This window comes from Manis pentadactyla, chromosome 4, assembly GCF_030020395.1.
Source record: "Manis pentadactyla isolate mManPen7 chromosome 4, mManPen7.hap1, whole genome shotgun sequence".
In the NCBI taxonomy this organism is placed as follows: Eukaryota; Metazoa; Chordata; class Mammalia; order Pholidota; family Manidae; genus Manis; species Manis pentadactyla.
This window is the reverse complement of record NC_080022.1, coordinates 133,884,913-133,909,577: the sequence shown is the minus strand read 5'-3', so window position 1 is coordinate 133,909,577 and position 24,665 is coordinate 133,884,913. Positions and strand designations below refer to the sequence as shown.

At 43.6% G+C, this 24,665-nt stretch overlaps 2 protein-coding genes across 2 annotated transcripts in view; both read left to right on the top strand.

Moving 5' to 3' along the window:
• LOC118933442 (cilia- and flagella-associated protein 52) overlaps window positions 1-2,998 on the top strand; it is a 79,275-nt gene extending 76,277 nt beyond the window's left edge. The window contains exons 13-14 of the mRNA XM_057499485.1: window positions 1,827-1,938; window positions 2,775-2,998. Of these exons, the coding sequence (XP_057355468.1) occupies window positions 1,827-1,938; window positions 2,775-2,950 (288 nt within the window). The 3' untranslated portion in view covers window positions 2,951-2,998. The remainder of the gene's footprint in view (window positions 1-1,826; window positions 1,939-2,774) is intronic.
• Window positions 2,999-5,775: 2,777 nt separating this feature from the next.
• The window catches only part of LOC118916536 (ubiquitin carboxyl-terminal hydrolase 43-like), a 126,978-nt gene continuing 108,088 nt past the window's right edge, over window positions 5,776-24,665 (top strand). The window contains 2 exon segments of the mRNA XM_057499484.1: window positions 5,776-6,894; window positions 14,908-15,039. Of these exon segments, the coding sequence (XP_057355467.1) occupies window positions 6,379-6,894; window positions 14,908-15,039 (648 nt within the window). The 5' untranslated portion in view covers window positions 5,776-6,378.

Sequence of the window (24,665 nt, the reverse complement as noted above, 5' to 3'; positions counted from 1 at the left end):
GACACTGTCATAAAAACGCAAGAAATCCTGCTCCAAGCCAGGATTTGCTGACCCAGATGGAATGTTGTGGGAGGGCACGGAGATTGGCTTCCCTTCTAGTCTCTGCAGGTTGGCCTTCTCAGTTTGTGTCTCACTGGCCCAAACAGGATTAAAAGGCTGCCCATCCGCCAACCCCATGGCGCCCCTGTGGTCTAAATAGGCTTCCTCTTCCAACTGGCGTGGAATGGATATTAGGGAGTTCATCACAGCACCTCTATAAATGCTTTGCTCTATGGTTCATAAAGCTTCTGCCATATTCTAGGTTTCAGTTTATGAGACTTGAAACAGCCTGCTTCCTTCTTATTGGCATTTTCACCAGAATACTCAAACCATACGTCATAAATCTGTCAACCTATTCTGAGGGTTGGGGACAGGACACTGTCCCTGCTGTCATGGAGCTTACATCCTGTGGGGAGTTATTTTGGGTGGGAGGGAACGGGTTGTTCAGTACACATGTAGATGAATACATAAATGGACTATGAGTAAGAAATGAACAGAATGATAAAGTTGCTGAAAGGGCTAAAAAGAAAATAGACTAGGTTGTACTGTCTGGGTGGAAGGAAACTGCTTTAGTGACGATGGTCAGCGATGGCCTCCCTAAGGAGGTCAATTTGAGCTGAGGCCTGAGTGACAGGAGGACCGAGCCATACTTAGACCTCAGGGAAGACCAGCCCAGCTGGAGGATACCTGGGAAAGCCTGAGGTGCCATAAGGCTGCCCAGAAGAGGGTCACTTTGATCTTTCTGCCAAGAAAGCAGGTGGTCAAGCACCAGCTACTAATGTAGATATGGTTCCTGAGAGACAAGGATTTTGGCGAGCTTTTATGCTTTTACTATGAAAATAGAACGTTTTCTTGAAGTAATCAAGTGCCAGTCAAAATTATGAAGCAAAAAAATATATATATTTAAATAGCATCCACAATTTCTAGCTAGATGCTGAATACCGATTCCTGACATAATTAGTGGACCATAGAAAGTTTCCATCAGCATCAAACAAACATCACATTTCACAAACAAGGGGGTGAGATGTGAGTTCACACTTATGATTCCTGCTCAAGAGCTCTTTGTTTGGAAAGCAATTTTATTTTTGAATAGGTTGTACATTTATAAAGTTCAAAGTTCAAAAAGTATAAAAGCAGTATATTCAGAGCAAAATCTTCCTCCCTTGAGCCTGTCTCCCCCCCACCCCTAACCTCCTTCCCTCTCCCAGGAGGGGACCTTACTATCAGTTTGCCTTTAAATCCACCCTGTGGAATATTTTATTGCTTTGAGGCTGAAGAGAAAGGTGGGAATAAGGGTGGGCTGAGGAAGAGGTGGGGGGACCAGCCGCAGTGGGAAGGGGACTTTGGAAGGCTTGGACTCCAGAACTCTCTGCAGGCTCGTTCCCCAAGCTGAAGGAAGGAACCGCTTCCCCTTCCTGCAGGCCTGAGGCCTCCCTCTCCTAGGAACACACAGAGGAAACTGGATTCTGTGGTGGTTTTCTTCCTCCTTTTACCGCCTGCCTCAGATTCAATCTGCTTAGTCTAAGCAAAGGCACTTTCTGTCACAATCTGGTTTTAGCAGCCTATCAGCATCTCTGTAAGTAGATGCGAATTAAAAACCGAATACTAAAAGTATTAAAATGGTTTCTCCACCCCCTCCTTTAGCCTGTTTATAATTTCAGCAGATATATCACCCCAGAGTATATTTTTGCTACCTTCTATTTAAAGTAGAACCATCTTTTGTTAGCCTGGGTGTGGATGATTCCACTGAGCTAACGCCTGCCGAATGCTTCTTTCCTGAGTTCCAGGTTGCCTACTGGGAAGTATTTGATGGGTCAGTGATCAGAGAGCTGGAAGGTTCCTTGTCTGGGTCAATCAATGGCATGGATATCACACTGGAAGGAGTGCACTTTGTCACAGGTTAGTCCCCAGCATAAGGACAGAGTCAAACCCAGCTGAATTAAACGGGCACTAGGAACCTGCCAGGCGGGAGGCAGCTGGAAGGGACCAGACCACAAAGGGATCCGAAGGGCAACGAGGTCAGATTCAGGCCTGAAACGCTGCCCTAGGTGTGGCCGCCAAAGCAGAATGCAGAAATCCCATTTCAGTGAGAGGGAATGTTTTCCCATGAGCCTCAGGAGGACAAATAAAAGCCAAGCCTTACATTGCTTGTTTTTTTGTTGTGGGTGTTAATGACAGAAGTAGGACTTTAAACGGTTTGGGCTGTCCAGCGTGCCTTGCTTTGTTATTTCCTACTGAAGCCTTAAATGCTAGGCCTGTAAGTCATTTCCAGGGGGCACTTTCCACACAACATGCCTGTAGCAATACCACCGATATTATTTCCTGCCGGCCTCTTTGATTCTTCAGGCTGTTAACAAATAAATGCTCCAAATGAATTCAAGGCTCACAGTCACATTTACCTAAAGCACGATACAAAACCGGACACGATGCGATCCCAATCACATCTACAGATGTATACCTGTATACTTAGACTGGAAGGAACTAAACCGAGATGTTACTGGTGGTTACTTCTGTGTGGTGGGATCAAGGGTGATGTCACCTCTCTGTATTTTTCCCCCCAGTTTTGAATATAATAGACCTAGAATTTTATAATCGAGGAAAAGAGTTATTATAAAGACAGGTTTTTCTTCCTTTAAGCAGGCACACAGGGAATGTACTGAAAATAATCCGGTGATTTGAGGTCAGGGCTATTTATTCTATTGCTGCAGTGCCACAGAACTGTTTGACTTTTTCAGGTGGTAATGACCATCTGGTCAAAGTTTGGGATTATAATGAAGCTGAAGTGACTCACGTCGGGGTGGGACACAGCGGTAACATTACCCGCATCCGGATAAGTCCAGGAAACCAGTACATTGTTAGTGTAAGTGCCGACGGAGCCATTCTGAGATGGAAGTGCCCCTTTGCCTCATAAGCTGCAGGCACATCCCGGGTGCCGGGCGCTGCCCACAGTTCTATTGAAGGCTGAATTTTGATAACCAGGAATGCTCTTTGATTTCTTACCTCTGTTTTTGTTCTTTAGTGAAAATATTTTTTTTTTACAAAAAAGAATAGTTTTATTTGTATAGCCCATAAAATTATTGATAAAATCACACTATCATACATCACAGAGACGCTAGGGATACTACTCATGTGTCATTTTTACTTATTTAAAGTGTAAGTGAGACTAACCGCAGTTCTGGATGGAGATTCAAAAATTTCACTCCATTTTTATACAACGTCTACACTACTTTTTACTGCTTACTATATACACAATGAGGGTTCTGCTGGCATTTTTTAAAAGGAACTTTTTTTTTTCTTAAAATATGTTTAATGGATATTAATGTATGAATTGATTAATGAAAATCAACAAAGTAGCTAACATTAAAAGAGTACTAAATTGGAATAGGGATACCTGGACATCTGTGATTACATGTTTTTTTTTTTTTTTGAGAGGGCATCTCTCATATTTATTGATCAAATGGTTGTTAACAACAATAAAATTCTGTATAGGGGAGTCAATGCTCAATGCACAATCATTAATCCACCCCAAGCCTAATTCTCATCAGTCTCCTATCTTCTGAAGCATAACGAACAAGTTCTTACATGGTGAACAAATTCTTACATAGTGAATAAGTTCTTACGTGGTGAACAGTACAAGGGCAGTCATCACAGAAACTTTCGGTTTTGATCACCCATTATGAACTATAAACAATCAGGTAAAATATGAATATTCGTTTGATTTTTATACTTGATTTATATGTGAATCCCACATTTCTCCCTTTATTATTATTACTTTTAATAAAATGCTGAAGTGGTAGGTAGATGCAAGATAAAGGTAGAAAACATAGTTTAGTGTTGTAAGAGAGCAAATGTAGATGATCAGGTGTGTGCCAGTAGACTATGTGTTAATCCAAGCTAGACAAGGGCAATAAAACATCCACAGATGCAGAAGATTTCTCTCAAAACAGGGGGGGTGAGGTTCTAAGCCTCACCTCTGTTGATCCCCAATTTCTCACCTGATGGCCCCCCTGCGACTTGTGCCTATCTTAGGTTGTTCCTCCCTTGAGGAACCTTACCCGTCTCTGGCTAACCAGTCATCTTCTGGGGCCATACAGGCAAATGTAAAGTTGGTAAGTGAGAGAGAAGCCATATTGTTTGAAAAGGTTAGCTTTTTACTTCTTTGCAGATTTATGCCCTGTGGCTTCTATGCCCAGCATTTGTCTTGAGGTATCTTTACTACTTGGAGGAATTATGATACTCGGTGAATTCGATATGAGGCACAAATTCTATTTAAGGGTTGTAATTAGGAAGGAAGAAGAAAAGCTATAGAGGTAGCAGACGGAATCTTTAGTGAAAATATTTTACCTGTGAGTTTCTCCTTTATGAAATGCATTGCACTCTTGAATTGTATATTAAAATTCAAATGTGTTCAAGCATAATTTGTCCAGACTGTAATTAAAAGTTTATTATGAATAAATCCCCAGTTGTTGGTTTCCTGTTACATCTCTCTTCTATGACTGCAAACCCCACAGCCCTTTCTCAGTATTTGTCCACAGATATCATTTCTGTCACTCTCTTAAAATAAGAATGGTGAGCTTACCTTCTTTCCAGCATTTCACTGATCACTTCACTGATCAGTACATTCTGTGTGCCTGTTTAAAGGAAGAAAAACCTGTCTTTATAATAACTCTTTTCCTTGATTATAAAATTCTAGGTCTATTATAGTCAAAATTGGGTTTGAATAATGCATTGAAGCATCAGCAGAATTCCTGACACAGCAGAGAGTTAAACATGAATTACGGTGTTTTCTCAAAGAAAAGGTGTGCTGTTGGGGAGCTTGGCATGATTATCAAAGATGAAATTTCACAGATGCTTTTCTGAAGTCCGCCATAAAATTTCCAGTGCTTACCATCAGAAGGTCATGAAAGGACCTTGTGCATTCAACCAGGTATCCTTTTTCAGAGAGGGAAAATTTTGGCTTTTTCTAGAAACACTTAAAGTCTCCAATTCACAGGGCAATCTTTCGTTCTAAGCATCTGTAGCCTTTAACTCGTGCTTCTTGTTCGCATTAGGTAACCGGCTGCTGCCCTATTTGACATATCAAGGCAGGTATTTAAAATCATGATCACTTATTTATCAAGTAATAAGTAACATTTCAGAGCATTGATGTAATAATACAGCCCGCTGATCTCTTTTTTTTTAGCTAGAAATTGATGATTAATTCGTTTTGCAAGTCTTTACGGGATTCACCATAAACCGGACAGTTTGAAAGGGATAGAGTGGAGGCCCCCAGAGTTAACCCAGGGAATCAGGGGCGGGGCCGGGCCAAGCCACTTCTGATTGGGCAGCAGTTCCGCAAAGATTGTGCTTTACGTAGTGAACGAGAGACCTGAGAGACCTCGCAGGGGGCATGCCTGAGAGCCGGGAACCTTCCTGGTAAGCAAGTACTGAGGTTGGAAAGTGCCAACCTCAAAGGCTGATAGTCCACTGACCTGGGTCGAGTTCCGGTTTCTCTGCTTTCGGGACTGTGGCCTCGGACACGGTGCGTTTACCTCTCTGAGCCCGCCTTCCCGCCAGTGAAAGCGAGGATGACCGGTCTCACTTGCAAGTTTTGGGAAAACGACTTTAACCTCGCCTGTCGGTTAACCAAGCAAACCGCAGCCATCCCGGGTGTTGCTTCACAGGGCGACACACGGCTCCCAGGTCTACACTCAGGATGCTGGGTCCGGGCACAGGCTGCCTCCTCTACTAGGGAAGAAGGGCGTGGAAGGAGGTGGCGCCACCTGTCCGCCCACACCTGAGCCTGCGGAGGACCCAACGCGGCGCAAAATCGGTTCCCACCACCCCCCTGCTCCCAGCGCGCACCTCTCACCACGTCGGAGGCTGCCCTTTGGAGAGTCTTCCTGTCCTTTGTCTTCACAGTCACCTCGAACTCGGTAATTACAAGAAACTTAGAAATAGCCAGGGCTTTGCCATTTACTAGGCGCTTTAAAATTTATCATCTATTGTTTCCACAGCTTGAAGGCTGGGAGGAGAATAGGAGCAGAGGTTAAATTCAGGTCCTTGGGCTTACGGAGGTCAGAAAGGGTGGGGAACGTGAATCCGGCGGTTCCCAGCGCCCGCACCCCAGTCGGCGCGGCTGGGTCCCCGGCGGGCGAGGGGCGGACGGGCGCTGCCCTGAGGCGGGCCCTGTGGCCCGACTCCCGCGCGGGGCGGAGCGGCCCCGCCCGTGGCTCCGCCTCCGCCCGGTCCTGGCACACCTGGCAGGCAGGTAGCTGGCGGCTGGGCGCGGTTCTGAGGCTGTAGGGGTCTGCGAGCGGCTCGGCCCGTCCGCCTAAGGGAAGCGCGGCGGCGGAAGCCATGGACCCCGGCCTGGGGGCCCCTGCGGCAGCGGAGGGGCCGCTCGCGCCCCGGCCCCGCCGTCGCCGCCGCTCCCTGCGTCGCCTGTTCAGCCGCTTCCTGCTGGCGCTGGGCAGCCGCTCCCGCCCCGGGGACTCACCGCCCGGGCCGCAGCCCCAGCCCCAGCCGGGCCGCTGCGACGGCGACGGTGAGGGGGGCTTTGACTGCGCCTCGGGCCCGGCTTTAGAAGCGCCCGGGAGCCCCGGGGAGGAGAGCCCGCCGGGACACCAGCCCCAGCGCCCCGCCGGGGACGGCGCGCGGCCACCTGGCGCGCAGTGCCTAAAGAACCACGGCAACACCTGTTTCATGAACGCCGTGGTGCAGTGTCTCAGCAACACCGACTTCCTGGCGGAGTTCCTGGCGCTGGGCCGCTACCGGGCGGCGCCGGGCCGTGCCGAGGTCACCGAGCAGCTGGCGGCGCCGGTGCGCGCGCTCTGGACCCGCTAATACACGCCCCAACTTTCCGCGGAGTTCAACGTAGGCCGCAAGCTGCAGACGGCCGCCCTCGCCGCTAGGCCGCGGTCTTGTTCCGGTCCTTCTGGTTTCGCTTCTCGGAAAGCGTGTGCTCCATCAGGAAAGGGGTTTTCTTGGGGCCTCCTTTAGATGGCATTTGCCAGTTCATCCTCTGGTTACTGCCTTTGTCTTGAGTTGACTTGTGCAGTCGCTTGTCCATGTTTTCCTTATGACTCTTTCCCAGGTATTTTGAGGGGGGTGAGTAGATTTGAGTGGGTTCAGCATTTTTGCATTCAGCAAACATTTTGTTGAATGGCCTCTGAGGCAGGCAGAGTTTTAACGCCAGGCATAGTTTCTTTGCAGTTTGGAGGGATGCGGTGTGGGAAGTCTGACTTTGAAGGCCAAGGCCTGGGTGAAAGGAGGTGATGCTTTTGAGATCCGAATGATGCCAGGTTGAGATCTAGGAATAATCCAGATAAAGGGAACAGCGAGTACAAAGGCCATAGGCCTGCAGTAGCTGGGAACACAAGGCACGGAAAGAAAACTAGTGTGGCTGGAGCCCAGGAGGGTAGAGTGGGGCGTGGAGATCGTTGGTCAGATCGCACAAGGGCTTGGAAGAAAGATAAGGAGTTTAGATTTTATTTTAAGCCCAGTGGAAACGACCGGTTGCCCAGGTACTATGCTGAGCGCCCAGGAGAGGCAGTGGGTGAGCTCCATCGGAGATGGCATTCTTTTTGTTTACTGTGCGTGAAAACTCCTGCGATGCTTTGGCCTGGTGGTGCTGCCACAGCCCCCAGGGTCGCTGTCCACTTACTGGCTTGCTGCAGGGTCATGAGGATTTGGAAGTTATGTGTATCACTTCATCCAGGGTTAAATCAGGGTGTTTGGGTCCCAGTTAAAGAGTTCCTGATAATTGATACACTGGGCTGGCTTCCTGCTAAGAAAACCACAGCTCTGGACAGAGAGCTGAAGCTCCCTGCAGGCTAGTGAGTGATGTTCTTGGACGAGGGGGAACCTGTCAGTGTTCATTCCATAACCACCACCACTCTCTAGTTTCAGCCTGGGAAGCCAGTCCTTGCTACGTGACCCACAAGGGTGCCAACCTCTATTTTCCTACTGTTTCCACTAGGGGAGCACTGTTCAGCAAGAGTCGGTGGGTCAAATGGGTGTCATTAGTATCTCTTTTTGGCAACATTTGCTTTTTAAATATGAAAGGCAGTACACTAGTCCCTGCTTATCCAAGGGGCATACGTTCCAAGACCCCCAGTGGATGCCTGAAACTGAAGATAATACCAAACCATATTCACACCCTTTTTTCCTATACCTACATGTACCTATGGTAAAGTTTGATTTATAAACTAGGCATAGTCAGAGATTAACAACAATAACTAATAATAGTACAACTATAACAATATACTATAAAAAGAGTTATGTGAAGATGATCTCTCTCAAAGTATCTTATTATATTGTACGCACCCTTCTTTTACAGATGTGATATAATAAAATGCCTACTTGATGAGGTCAAGTAAGGTGGATGACGAAAGCATTCTGACTTAGCCTTAGGCTACCACTGACCTGACAATTTGTTGGAAGGAGAATCATCTGCTTCCAGACCTAAACCCCTGAAAGTGAAACCTCAGGTGGAATGGGGAGTGGTGGAGGATGGAGCTCTAGTCATAGCACAGTGGTTAACTGCAAGGTCTGTGGAGCTTTGTGACCTTGAGCAAGTTCTCAAATCTCTCTGTGCCTCAACTTTTCTCATCTGTAAAATGGGACCATAGTACTACCTACCTTATTATAAGGTTGAGGTGAGGATTAAATGACTTTTGGTACAGCACTTAGAATGGGCCTGGCCCTTAGGAGGATTTGTTTTTCCCATTATACCTGCTCACCTGCAGAGACCCAGAGCAGGGAGAGAGGTCACCTCTGTGTGCTTCTTCCCATGCCAGGTACATGCTCATCTGATTACTGCATCGATAGGAGAGGCAATAGTAGTTTTAAAAAATCTTCCAAATCAGTAATCACCTTCGGTGACTCACCAAGATTTCCTACCTCACTCCTGCTCTTAAATCTCTAGGGCCTGGGAGCCTTGGGGAATTGAAGGATGATCTAGTTGTGAATATGTTAACAAGGGTGATATTATCTGGGGTTTCCTGGACTTTTGGGGTAGCCAGCCTTGGAAGGAGTGGAGGATTCCCGAATCTGGGCTTTTAAACCCTGCTGATTGAAATCTAGGTGGGCTCTTCTTGTTTTACAGATGAGGAAATATTCATTCATCCAACACATACTTCTTGAGTGTCCAGACACTGTCCTGGGAGCATGCAATACACGAGAAATATAAAACCGGAACCTGGGGCCGCTGTCCCAAGTTGATAGTGCAGCCGAAGGGATGGATGGACATTAATGAGAGAATCACACAGGCATGGGATAAGAGCTGGTGACAAGCGCAAGGCAATAAGAAGTCAGGGCGCTCTGGCATGGCTGGTAGGAAGGTGTGATTGATTGGGGCAGGTGCCCCCTCACCCAAGTTGTCCCTGAAGAGGTGACCATGGAGTTGAGTTCTGGAGGATGAAGGGTCAACTAAGTGGGAGGGTAAGGAGGTGGGGCTGAGGGGGTCCCCTGCTGGTGGTGCAGAATAAATGACTGATGAAATGAAGTAATGGAAGACCATGTGGCTGTGGGAGGGGCTGAAGAATTGACTGGGGACAAGCCACATAAGGTTTTCTTAAGGAGTTTGGTCTTCAGGAGGGATTACTGGCTTCAGACAGAGGAAGACAGGAAACTGAGAAGGGATCTCCATGCTGGAGTGAGTTACCCCTGATCCCAACCAGGCAAATGGAGTGGGTTGTGGTGTCTCCCCTTCCTGAGGCTGGTGCCACCCAGTCTCCCAAAGATGGTAGGACCACTGTCTGTTTTAACAGCAAGTGAATGAATACATTTTAAGAAGTCCTGTCCGTGGGATTATCTATAATACTTAGCTTTTCTAATGATGTAACTAAATATGCATGTAGTATACAAAATTGGAAAGTGCTAAAATGTAAAAAATTGATCTGGAATTCCACCTTCTAGAGATAACCATCATAAACATATTGATGTGTTTCAAAGCATGTACAAACAATTGGAAATTCTGGTTTTCTATCCTGCTTTTTTTACTTAAATATTATCATAAGACTTTTTCTTGGCATTAAGTATTCTGTAAAATTTAATTTTTAATGCCTTGAAGTGAAATTGCATGGTGAAAGCAAAGATATGACCCTTTTATTATTTTTTATGTTTTTTGCTTTTTAAACCAACTTTATTGAGGTATAAATTATGTACAGTGAAAATGAGTTATATCTGACATACAACACTGTGTAAATTCAAGATGTACAGCAGTATTCATTGGATGCATTTTTATTGTAATATGATTGCCATAGTTAGCATTAACTAACATCTTATTGTCTCACATAATTATCCTTTATTCTGGTGTTGGGAACAATTAAAACCTAGTCTCTGAGCAAGTTTAATGTTTATAATACAGTTTTGTTGTCTATAATCACTTTATTATGTTAGATCTCCATGTCTAGTTACTTACTAGTTGCAAATTTGGACCCTTAAACATCTCCTTTCCCCGACCCTCCAGCCCCTGAAAACCACCATTTTACTCTCTGCTTTTCGATTTTGTTTTTCTTAGATTCCATATATAGTGGATATTCTATAGTATTTGTCTTACTCTGACTTCTCTCACTTAGCATCATGACCTCAAGGGCTATCCACGTTGTTGCAAGTGGCAGAATTTCCTTTTTTCTCATAGCTAAATAAAAATGCACTGATTTGAAGTGTAGAATTTGATGAGTTTTGATGTGTGTGTACCTAATAACATCCTAATTTAAAATGTTTACCATTTTTTACTTTTAAAATCAACTTTATTTGGCTTGATTATTTTTAGCACCTGCCTTGACAAATTCCTTTCCAAATAATTACATCAAGTTTCAGACACACCAGTAATATATTTTTTTCCTAGGTGTTTGGTATCCTTATTTTAAGTTTATTGAACAAAAAGAAAACGTCATTTTTGTTTCTTTGATTAGGAGTGAGGTATAGGATTTTTCCATGTCTCCTCCCCAGGTGTAAGACTGCTCTTGGAATTGTCTGTTCATTCTGCTTTGGTCTTGGTGTTCTCTTTACTTGTTTCTATACATTCCTCCACCCTTGTCGTATTTACTGCAGATATTTTCACCAAAGTCTCTTTTTCTTCTCCCTACTTAGATACTGGAAGTTTTAGGTTTATTTATATTATACCTTTTAATAATATTCTGTCATGCATTTATAGTTTTCCTGTGGTTATATTAAGGATTTCAACCATCTGGAATTTATCTTAGCTTATGTACATAAGGATCGGTTTTAGCCCTACAATTTTAGGCATGCAGAATGCTCAAGTGATAGATTTAGAGGCATTGCTTTCTAAAAATAAGGATGCCTTCTTCATCACTTGTAGGTTTTAGAAGTTCTGGACAAAATAGTAAGACATGAAATGGAAGTGAAATAAAAGATACTGAACAGAAAGAAAATTACTAAATGGTTCCAGAAATTCATATTTTAAAATTCTTGGTGTCACTGATGAGGTCAGATACAAGATAGAAAGTCAAAAGCAATAACCACTTGAAATATATAAAAATTTGATTTAATTCACAGAAAGGACCAGAAATATGAAATAACTGGGTATAATTTTTGTATAAAATATTAAAAAAATTATCAGTGTTGTCAAGGAGGAAAAACACACACACACATGTGGATAGAACTGTGCCGTGTGGCAGGGTAGAAATACCAAACATATTTCCATTCATCCCTCCCAAGTGAGATTTAGCTTTAATGCAATTGTAACATTCCAGTAGACTTTCTGTGGGTATGTCTTTTGCAGGAATCAGTAGGTAAAGGTATTTTTTTTAAATGCCAAAACTCTGTAACATACATCAGGTAGTGTTATAATTGGAAAAAGGTAATAAAGAACAATATTCACTGTAAAAAAATCGGCAGTGTACTTCAATAGGTGAATGGATAAATAAAAGGTGGTACATATATACAGTGGAATATTACTCAGCCATAAAAAAGAATGCAGTCTTGCCATTCATGACAACTTGGATGGACCCAGAGGTCCAAGTGAAACAAGTCAGAGAAAGAGAATTACTATGTGATTTCACTTACATGTGGAATCTTAAGAATATAAAACAAATGAATAAGCAAAACAGAAATAGACCCATAAATACAGAACAAATTGGTGGTTGCCGTGGCGTAGTTGGGGCAAGGGCAATGTAGGTGAAAGGGATTAAGGGGTACAAACTTCCCATTACAAAATAAATAAGCCACGGGGTTGAAAAATACAGCATAGGGAAATATAGTCAATAATATTATAATAACTTTATATGGTGACAGATGGTAAGTACATTTATTATGGTGATCATTTCATAATGTATGACTGTTGAATCAATTTGTTGTACATCTGAAACTAACGTAACATTGTATGTCAACTATATTTAAATAAAAAAAGATTTTTGCAATGTACAAATGAAAATGAAAAAAAAATCATCTATTGTCCTATCCTTCTATGACAACTATTGGTTAATATTTTGCCCTATATTTTCTAGTCTTTTATCTTCCTGTCTATAAATGTATTTTAAACATCTCAAGTATATAGTTTTACACACTATTTTTTTTTAAACGACAGGATCATTTTTTTTTTCCTCATTTCCTCAGGCATAACTTTTAAGGCCATCTGAGTGTGCCATAAGTGTCCCTCATTTAACTTTGATACATAGCACTTTGCTTGTATTTTTCATTTCCTTAGGCTAAAGCCCCCAAAGTAGAAGTACTGTGTTTATGTAAAAGGATATTTTTAATGCCCTATCTTGTCGATCTTTTTGAAGTTGTCAAATTCTTTCTTTATAGTCAGGCTCAGATGAAGAGAGTGGCAGTCTTCAAGGATCAGCATGATTAACAGGAGGGGGTTGGATTTTGCATGAAAGAAAGAAAAAGTAAAGGTGTGGACTGTACATGTGGGAACACACATGTGGGGCACCTGAGTGGTTTGATGACCTGGGGCTTTGAAACACAGAGAGTGGTGAGTGACACGGATGGGGCCGGAGCAGAGAGGAAGCCTGGATTGTTAGGTGGCAGGAGTCAGGGTTTGGAGGAGGGCATGCTGTTATCCAGCTGGGCTGGAGGGAAATGGGTCTGCTTTACCATGCAGACAGTGCATTGACAAGGGGACAGTCTTGGGGCTGGGCACCTTTGAAGGTGTGTATTGTCATCTGGGTGAACAGTTGTTATACTTCACGGTGGGAAGGGGCTTTACTGAAGGCGTCAAGGCGGAGACAAATCGGGAACCCAAATCCAGCTGACTGATGTGGGTGGAGAGAAAATGTAAAAGAGGACTGATGTTAGGAGGAAGCAAGCGCTGATTTTAGAGATTTTGAGTTGGAGGGGCTGGCTGCCCCCCAGGGAAAGAATGTTGGTACTATGGATATAGGTTTGAGGAGGACTAGGAGTTGCGTTGCCGGTAAAATAGACAATGTTCAGTTAAATTTGAAGTTCAGATCAACAATGAGCAACTTAGAATAATGATAACCCAAATATTGCACGGGACATATTTATACTAAAAACATTCATTGTCTATCTGAACTTCAGATTTCACTGGGTATCTTGTGTTTTTATTTGCTAAATCTGGCCAAGAAAAAACACAAGACCCTACTCTGCACATCAAAGTGCAGAGAAGCTTGGAAGGAAAATCCAAACTAGATTCCCTAGTGAACCCATGCTAGTGTGATTGGAATAGACTCAGAGCTAGTATTTCATTTAATTAAATCTTGACTTTTCGTTCATCTCATCTGAAAGTTTCCTTTAAATCCCAAGAGAAGGTTAAAAGAAAGAAAAACAGCCGAAGCTATTTGATTTGATTGGTGGTGCTGAGGATTGTCTGGGGGCCATAGCCTGGCTTACACTGTTCCCTGTGGGCGTGAGCAGAGAACAGATCTGTGTGGAACGAGGCTTGAAGCCTGGCTCTGCAGTGTAAGGATGGGACAAGCCACTGTCATGTACTGTGTGCAGATCATGGTCGCTTACTCTCAGAAGCTCAGGTGCATGGGACAGTTGCTTGAGCAACTAGTAAGCCTCCCTCTGGGGAGGGGCATCCAGGCAGGGAGGGCTGGGCAGGAGGCAGACTCTTCATATTTTGTCATCCTTCTTTATATTTTGAATTTTTCATAAGTATGTACCTATATTACCCTTTGAAATAAACTTTAAAAAATGGGAATAAGCATTTACAGAGAAAATGACAAAACTGTTCCACAGTTTAATAGGCGGAGAGCATGTAAGTGCCGTGAGAGCAGGGATTCTTGTCCATCTTGTTTGTTGTGTCCTCGTCCCTAGAATAGTATCCGGCAACCTGGTAGGCACTTAGTAGGAATGAAGGACCAGCTCAACCATCTTGTGATCAATCACAGAAAGAGAAGTTTGTACTTCTTTGATTTCATACATATTGGGAAGAGGCAGGAAAGGGGGTACATGCTTGGTATTTAAGAATGTCCACTTCACTATGAGAGGGTGAATGAAACCACTGAGGGAGAGACTTGGGCAAGGGGCTGCACCCCTGTGGGGCAGACAGAGAGAGACAGCATAGACAGAGACTGGTGGAGGCAAGCCTGGGAAGCTCACCCCCCAGTGATCAATCAAGGGACAAGAGCTGTTGGGAGGGCAGAGGTCAACAGCATCTCCACATTCAACAGAGACAACCGTGTGGGTTTTTAAAAGCAGTACATACATTAACAGTCTTTCTTGGGGTGGGCGAAGGTGCCCTGTCATATACAGAAAGCCTGTATAGTGTTTGGGGACGCTACCCAAAATGAGCTGGCTTCAGAGGAAATTTTTCACTGCATGCTGTTCCACGCAGTCATTCCAGGTTGGGGCTGAATGATGACCACTGGTAGACTTGGTGCTTATAGGCCCTTATTTGGTTGTTGGAAGGGTCACACTGACCCTCTGGCATTATTTCCTCCCTTTCAGAATGCTGTTTCCAGGTATGGCTCTCAGTTCCAAGACCATTCCCAGCACAACACCCTGGAGTTCCTGCTCTGGTTGCTGGATCACGTGCATGAGGACCTGGAGAGCTCCTGCCGAGGGCCAGCGCCCGAGAAGGTCAGTCCCTCTGCAGGCAGCACGTTGTATTTGATTTTCTTGTTTTCACTTGAATGTATACTCAACTCCTCAAAACTGGATCTTGAAATTCAGATTCTCAGATTCCCGTGTGTCCTGGCTGCTGCATGCCCAGCGCTGTTCCATACTCCTTTTTCTTACCTCTGTTGTACACACAGCATGGCGGTATTTCTCTCCCTCTCTATTCCCAGTAATAGAGTGAATAGGGTTTCCTTTTGGCTTCAAGTTCGAAAATCACCTAATTGTCTATATTCTGTGCATTAGAATGGTCCTCTGAGGCCCTTGAGTACCGTTCCATCATTTTCTGATGGTACCATTTTAATGCTACCATTGTGTTCTCCGGTACATATCCTACAAAATCCCCAGTATTTTCTCTCAGGACACAGGTGATGGGTGACCTTTACGTGTGTGCACTTAGTATTCCCAGATTTTGGTGAAACCTCAAACGTTTGGGAGTAAGAAAACACTACCTTCATTTGGAGTAGCCACAGTTAATTGATTTATCAGTGATGTATATTCTTTATGGGGTTTGCCAAATAAAGATCAGTGCTGGGTTCTGCTCTACTGCTATCCTTTAATCTCTCACTTAAGAAAGTAAGAGTGAGTGAAGCTATTATACCACAAGTGAGCAAAGTTCTTGAAACAATATCTATGAATACCCTGCTGTAATTTAAGTGTGTTTCACAAGCTTTGATAATTAATCATATATTACCTCTGATGTGTCTCAAAATTAATCCAGGTGCAGCTCCAAGAACAGCTTTACCAGGCTTTTCTTTTGTTTGTTTTAAATCTGGACACTGTTTTTCCCACCCCTGTTGTGAATCAACTAAAAAATGCTTTGAAAGTGTGGAAGTCCTTCAGCTGTCACTTTCCATCCGTTCATTATTAGCTTAGAGCCCGTGACTCTAGAGTAACGACGAATGAATGGCAGCTGCACATGGGTGGGATGTAACATGCAGCCTGATCTCTACGGTTAATAGTGCTGTACCGAGTACTGGAGATCTGCTAAGAGAGTAGATTTGAGGCACTCTCACCACACGCACGAAAAGGTAACTATGAGAGGAGATGACATACTCGTTTGATTGCAGGAATCATCTCACTCTGTATGTATATCAAATTACCATGTTGCATACCTTAAACATATGCAATCTTTATTTTTTTTTAAATGAATGTCTCAGGAAGCTTAAAACTTGACCACATAGCCTGCTATTATCTTAATTTCTTTGTCTCTTAAGGTGACAAGTTGTAATTTTAAGAAAAGGAGAACATAACCATACATGTGTCAAATGAGCACAGACCTATTTTAGACAATATAATGTGATTAAAAGCTCAGAGTATGGCAGCCACACAAGCGGTCCTCACACCCAACACAGCAGGAGGTGAGGTGCAGGGGACAAGGGAAGTAATGATTATACAGGACTCTGTACTGCTTAGATCACCTTGTGGGCTGTTACATACAGTATGAGTATCTATTGTTATTTACAGAGTGCTGCTAGGGTTATTATTCCCAGGTTATATATGGGTAATCCAAGAATCAGAGAGGTTGGGTAACCTTCTCAAAGCAACAGAGCTAAAGGGACCAAGTCAGGATTCAAGCCCAAGAAGGTCTGGCTTTAAAGCCTATTTTCTTTATTTAAAAAAAAACCACCCCAGGCACCCCCAAAACACACAAATGAAACAAAGAAAAACAACAGCACAACAGAACCTGGGAGGACCATACCTTCAAAGGTTACAGTGGTTTCTCTGCGTTGTGGGATAATGGGGGATTTTTCTGGTATGTATAACGATTTTCTGTTTATCTTATTCAGACCCTTTTAGTTGCAAGTGACAGAAATATAACTTGATCCAACAAAGGAAAGGACATTTCTTGGCTTTTATAACTTGTAAATCCAAGGGCTGATCCCGCATTAGTTTCGGCCGTACCAAGGGCCTAGATGATGTCACCAAGTCTTCAGCTCTCTAGCTCTCGTCTCTGGCTTCGTTCTCAGGCTGCCTCTGCCCACATGGTGGCAGGAGGGGTCCCTGCAGTGCTCAGACAGTCTCCAGAGCTTGGGGTTCCCGACAAAGTCCACAGTGAGTGTCCCAGTGCGGTTCCCCTGTCCCTTGCCGGGCAGGTGGCCAGCAGAATGGAATGTTCCAATTGAGCACAGCTGGGTTGCATGTGTGTAGAGAGGGAAACTCCACCCAAATCATATGACCAAAGAGGATTTTATAGATTTGGGCCTCATTGCTTCTTTAAAGAAAGGAATGCTGAGCAGATAAGCATGTCCACCACACTGTATATTCCATGATCTTCAAGTGAACACATTTTGAAGTCATAATAATGTATTTTTTTGTAAAGATACTCTTCATTGAATGTTACGTGTCATAACTGGATGCTTTTCATAACTTAATTTCACTACTGATGCATAAACTCTCGAATGGGGCTAATAAATTAAGGAGTTATCATGCCTTCATATTTGCAAGGACAGCTCATATTTTATAGTTCATGAACATTTAAGTTACATGAGTTGTCCTATGTTACTCAACTTCTACTCGGAGGAAGTAGAATTGAACCTGACTCTGTCTGTTTCCACAGCAGTGTGTGGGTCCCTTTCCTGTCGTGACTGTCTTCCTGCTGGCCGCACAGGGCAGGCATCTTGTCCTTGTTCCCCCACCACCCTCCCTGGCTGTGCCAGGCAGCTCTTCCCATCTGGAGAGTGAGAGGGATTGGCAACCTTCTAAACTGCTTTTCAGTCTTCCTCTTCTGTCTCTTGGTGGCAGGAAAGGCATCGGCCATAAGGGTGGGGAGGGCCACAGAGAGTGTAAGTAACTTGCCCTGAGTCACACAGCAAAGCAGTGGGAGAGCCAGGATCCAAAGCTGGGAACTATGGCTCTAGAACAGGGTGTCAGCCTCAGCACTTTCGAAGTTTGGGGATGGAGAGTTCTTTGTCTGGTGCATTAGAACATTTGCAGCATCCCCCTGTCCACTGAATGCCAGTGGCCCCTGCAGCTGTGACTGATAAGCGGAGTGTCTCCAGCCATTGCCAAGCACTCCAACGGGGGGACAGAAGCACCCTCAGTTGAGAGCCACTGCTCTGTAGCCTTTGCTCCCAACTATGGTACATCCCCCCTCCACCCCAAGCTTCCTTTAAGATGACACTGCGCCTTTTTATGCCAAGAGGGCCTGCCAATAATTCTCTGACAACTTCAAGACCCATATAAAAGCACCCATAATTGGTCTTCCAATTTCCACTGTGCCCCTTTACTATATGTATGTTCACACTGCAGCCAGAGTGACTCTTTAGAAGGGGTGTAAGATCACGTCACTCTCCTGCTGAAATTTCTCTGGTGGCTTCCTGTTGTACGTAGAACAAAATCCGGCCTGCTACGTGGTTTACTGGGCCCTACCTGACTGGGCCTGCCAACCCCTCAGCCTCATTTCAGGCCCCTCTCTGCCCCTTGCTCATTGTCCCTGGCCACGCCAGCTGCTTCCTGTTCCTTTAGTGGGCCTGGGAACCGCCAGGGAGCCACAGTGGCCACGAGCTTGGCAAGAACGGGGGTGGCTGTGGGCCAGAGTGAGGAGTTTGCCTGGCTCTTAATTTTTGACCTGATTGAAGCCAAAAAAGATCTTTTACTCTCTCTGGGGTCAAAGCCCCTTCTGACATTTGCTCTCAGGCAACTGGGCTGCCTGTGGAGACCCGGCTGTGAACACTTGAAGGTAAAGAGCAGAATCATTCGGATTATTTGGTAGAAAACTTCATTTTCCCCCTCTAAGAAGGGAAGGGGACTATCCCTCTGTGTAACTCTGAGTGATTTTTCTCTTTGAGGTTATTTCTGTTTCAAATGTGTGAAAGCCATATAGCTAGATTTATTTGAAATGGGAAGAACCACTTTCTTCTCAGTTGTTGTAATGTTTTCATCTGGCCAAAAGGGCATATTTTTACTGCCCTATAGACACCATCACACAAATGATCTTGTTGCCAGTTTATCTTACAGAGAGTGCTACTCGGGCACAATTAAGAAAGGGATGAGGAGATTGGAAAATGGCGGCATGAGTAGAGCAGCAGAAATCTCCTCCCAAAACCACATATATCTATGAAAATATAACAAAGACAACTCTTCCTAGAATAAAGACAAGAGGACACAGGACAATATCCGGACCACATCCGCACCTGAGAGAACCCAGCACCTCGCGAAGGGGGTAAGATACAAGCCCCGGCCCTGCGGGACCTGAGCGCCCCTCACCCAGCTCACGGCGGGAGAAGAATAGGCAGAGCGCGAGGGAGACGGAGCCCAGAACTGCCGAACACCCAGCCCCAGCCATCTGGGCCAGAGCGCAGACACAGTGCATGCGCAGGGGGCCCTGGATACTAGGGAAACAGGGCAGCAAGAACAGTGAGCGGGCACCGGAGGCCTGGCGCTGGAGGACACCAGAAAAGCAAGCGACCTTTTTTTTTTTTTTTCCTGTTTTGTTTTGGCAAGCACTTTTTGGAAGTCTTAAAGGGATAGGGACCCCAATACTAGGGAAACAGGACAGCAAGACCGGTGAGCAGATGCCTGAGGCTGGTGCCGGAGAATAAAGAAAAACGAGCGGCCACCTTTTTTTAAATTTTTTAATTAAAAAATCTTTTTTTTTTTTTCTGTTTTGTTTTGGCGAGCGCTGTTTGGAAGTCTTACAGGGATAGGGACCCCAATACTAGGGAAACGGGGCAGCAAGACCGGTGAGCAGATGCTTGAGGCTGGCGCCGGAGAATAAAGAAAAATGAGCGGCCACCTTTTTTTTTTTGTTTGTTTTTAATTTAAAAATTTTCTTTTTTTTTTTTTTGTGGTCTTTTTTTTGTTTTGGCGGGTGCTTTTTGGAAGTCTTAAAGGGGCAGGGCGGGACACTTAATCCAGAGGTAGGGAATCCGGGGATCTCTGGGCACCCTAACCCCTGGGCTGCAGGGAGCAGGGAGGCCCCGTACCGAGATAAATAGCCTCCAGGCCGCTCCTCCTCCAACGCGACTCCACCATTTTGGAGTAGCTGCCCGAGCCAGGCCACGCCCACAGCAACAGCGGAGATTAATTCCATAGCAGCCGGGCAGGAAGCAGAAACCCTGTCTGCGCGCAGCTGCCCAGCACAAGCCACTAGAGGTCGCTGTTATCCCAGGAGAGGAGGGCCACAAACCAACAAGAAAGGAAGTCCTTCCAGCCGTCACTCGTCCCAGTTCTGCAAACTATTCCTATCACCATGAAAAGGCAAAGCTACAGGCAGACAAAGATCACAGAGACAACACCAGAGAAGGAGACAGACCTAACCAGTCTTCCTGACAAAGAATTCAAAATAAGAATCATAAACATGCTGACAGAGATGCAGAGAAATATGCAAGAGAAATGGGATGAAGTCCGGAGGTAGATCACAGATGCTAGAAAGGAGATTACAGAAATGAAACAAACTCTGGGAGGGTTTATAAGCAGAATGGGTAGAATGCAAGAGGCCATTGATGGAATAGAAACCAGAGAACAGGAACGCATACAAGTTGACATAGAGAGAGATAAAAGGATCTCCAGGAATGAAACAATATTAAGAGAACTGTGTGACCAATCAAAAAGGAAAAATATCTGTATTATAGGGGTACCAGAAGAAGAAGAGAGAGGAAAAGAGATGGAAAGTATCTTAGAAGAAATAATTGCTGAAAACTTCCCCAAACTGGGGGAGGAAATAATCGAACAGACCACGGAAATACACAGAACCCCCAACAGAAACGATCCAAGGAGGACAACACCAAGACACATAATAATTAAAATGGAAAAGATCAAGGACAAGGAAAGAGTTTTAAAGGCAGCTACAGAGAAAAAGGTCACCTATAAAGGAAAACCCATCTGGCTAACATCAGACTTCTCGACAGAAACCCTACAGGCCAGAAGAGAATGGCATGATATATTTAATACAATGAAACAGAAGGGCCTTGAACCAAGGATACTGTATCCAGCATGGCTATCATTCAGATATGATGGTGGGATTAAACAATTCCCAGACAAACAAAAGCTGAGGGAATTTGCTTCCGCGCAAATCACCTCTACAGAACATCTTGTAGGGACTGCTCTAGATGTGAGCACTCCTAGAAAGAGCACAGCACAAAACACCCAACATATGAAGAATGGAGGAGGAGGAACAAGAAGGGAGAGAGGAAAAGAATCTCCAGACAGTGTATATAACAGCTCAATAAGCGAGCTAAGTTAGGCAGTAAGATACTAAAGAGGCTAACCTTGAACCTTTGGTAACCACGAATTTAAAGCCTGCAATGGCAATAAGTACATATCTTTCAATAGTCACCCTAAATGTTAATGGGCTGAATGCACCAATCAAGACACAGAGTAATAGAATGGATAAAAAAGCAAGACCCATCTATGTGCTGCTTACAAGAAACTCACCTCAAACCCAAAGACATGTACAGACTAAAAGTCAAGGGATGGAAAAACATATTTCAGGCAAACAACAGCGAGAAGAAAGCAGGGGTTGCAGTACTAATATCAGACAAAATAGACTTCAAAACAAAGAAAGTAACAAGAGATGAAGAAGGACACTACATAATCATGAAGGGCTCAGTCCAACAAGAGGATATAACCATTCTAAATATATATGCACCCAACACAGGAGCACCAGCATATGTGAAACAAATACTAACAGAACTAAAGGGGAAAATAGACTGCAATGCATTCATTCTAGGAGACTTCAACACACCACTCACTCCAATGGATAGATCCACTGGGCAGAAAATAAGTAAGGACACGGAAGCACTGAACAACACAGTAGAGCAGATGGACCTAATAGACATCTATAGAACTCTACATCCAAAAGCAATAGGATATACATTCTTCTCAAGTGCACATGGAATATTCTCCAGAATAGACCACATACTAGGCCACAAAAAGAGCCTCAGAAAATTCCAAAAGATTGAAATCCTACCAACCAACTTTTTAGACCACAAAGGCATAAGACTAGAAATAAACTGTACAAAGAAAGCAAAGAGGCTCTCAAACACATGGAGGCTTAACAAAACGCTCCTAAATAATCAATGGATCAATGACCAAATCAAAATGGAGATCCAGCAATATATGGAAACAAATGACAACAACAACACTAAGCCCCAACTTCTGTGGGACACAGCAAAAGCAGTCTTAAGAGGAAAGTATATAGCAATCCAAGCATATTTAAAAAAGGAAGAACAATCCCAAATGAATGGTCTAATGTCACAATTATCGAAATTGGAAAAAGAAGAACAAATGAGGCCTAAGGTCAGCAGAAGGAGGGACATAATAAAGATCAGAGAAGAAATAAATAAAATTGAGAAGAATAAAACAATAGCAAAAGTCAATGAAACCAAGAGCTGGTTCTTCGAGAAAATAAACAGAATAGATAAGCCTCTAGCCAGACTTATTAAGAAGAAAAGAGAGTCAACACAAATCAACAGTATCAGAAACGAGAAAGGAAAAACCACGACGGAGCCCACAGAAATACATAGAATTATTAGAGAATACTATGAAAACCTATATGCTAACAAGCTGGGAAACCTAGGAGAAATGGACAACTTCCTAGAAAAATACAACCTTCCAAGACTGACCCAGAAAGAAACAGAAAATCTAAACAGACCAATTACCAGCAATGAAATTGAAGCGGTAATCAAAAAACTACCAAAGAACAAAACCCCCGGGCCAGATGGATTTACCTCGGAATTTTATCAGACATACAGGGAAGACATAATACCCATACTCCTCAAAGTTTTCCAAAAAATAGAGGAGGAGAGGATACTCCCAAACTCATTCTATGAAGCTAACATCACCCTAATACCAAAACCAGGCAAAGACCCCACCAAAAAAGAAAACTACAGACCAATATCCCTGATGAACGTAGATGCAAAAATAATCAACAAAATATTAGCAAACCGAATTCAAAAATACATCAAAAGGATCGTACACCATAACCAAGTGGGATTCATCCCAGGGATGCAAGGATGGTACAACATTCGAAAGTCCATCAACATCATCCACCACATCAACAAAAAGAAAGACAAAAACCACATGATCATCTCCATAGATGCTGAAAAAGCATTTGACAAAGTTCAACACCCATTCATGATAAAAACTCTCAGCGAAATGGGAATAGAGGGCAAGTACCTCAACATAATAAAGGCCATCTATGATAAACCCACAGCCAACATTATATTGAACAGCGAGAAGCTGAAAGCATTTCCTCTGAGATCGGGTACTTGACAGGGATGCCCACTCTCCCCAGTGTTATTTAACGTAGTACTGGAGGTCCTAGCTACGGCAATCAGACAAAACAAAAAAATACAAGGAATCCAGATTGGTAAAGAAGAAGTTAAACTGTCACTATTTACAGATGACATGATACTGTGCATAAAAAACCCTAAAGACTCCACCCCAAAACTACTAGAACTAATATCAGAATACAGCAAAGTTGCAGGATACAAAATCAACACACAGAAATCTGTGGCTTTCCTATACACTAACAATGAACCAACAGAAAGAGAAATCAGGAAAACAACTCCATTCACAATTGCATCAAAAAAAATAAAATACCTAGGAATAAACCTAACCAAAGAAGTGAAAGACTTATACTCTGAAAACTACAAGTCACTCTTAAGAGAAATTAAAGGGGACACTAACAAATGGAAACTCATCCCATGCTCGTGGCTAGGAAGAATTACTATCGTCAAAATGGCCGTCCTGCCCAAAGCAATATACTGAGTTGATGCAATCCCTATGAAACTACCAGCAACATTCTTCAATGAACTGGATCAAATAATTCAAAAATTCATATGGAAACACCAAAGATGCCGAATAGCCAAAGCAATCCTGAGAAAGAAGAATAAAGTAGGGGGGGATCTCACTCCCCAACTTCAAGCTCTAGTATAAATCCATAGTAATCAAGACAATTTGGTACTGGCACAAGAGCAGAGCCACAGAGCAATGGAACAGACTAGAGAATCCAGACATTAACCCAGACATATATGGTCAATTAATATTTGATAAAGGAGCCATGGACATACAATGGTGAAATGACAGTCTCTTCAACAGATGGTGTTGGCAAAACTGGACAGCTACATGTAGGAGAATGAAACTGGACCATTGTCTAACCCCATATACAAAAGTAAACTCAAAATGGATCAAAGACCTGAATGTAAGTCATGAAACCATTAAACTCTTGGAAGAAAACATAGGCAAAAACCTCTTAGACATAAACATGAGTGACCTCTTCTTGAACATATCTCCCCGGGTAAGGAAAACAACAGCAAAAATGAATAAGTGGGATTATATTAAGCTGAAAAGCATCTGTACAGCAAAAGAGACCATCAATAGAACAAATAGGAACCCTACAGTATGGGAGAATATATTTGAAAATGACACATCCGATAAAGGCTTGACATCCAGAATATATAAAGAGCTCACATGCCTCAACAAACAAAAAAGAAATAACCCAATTAAAAAATGGGCAGAGGAACTGAACAGACAGTTCTCCAAAAAAGAAATACAGATGGCCAACACACACATGAAAAGATGCTCCACATCGCTAATTATCAGAGAAATGCAAATTAAAACTACAATGAGGTATCACCTCACAC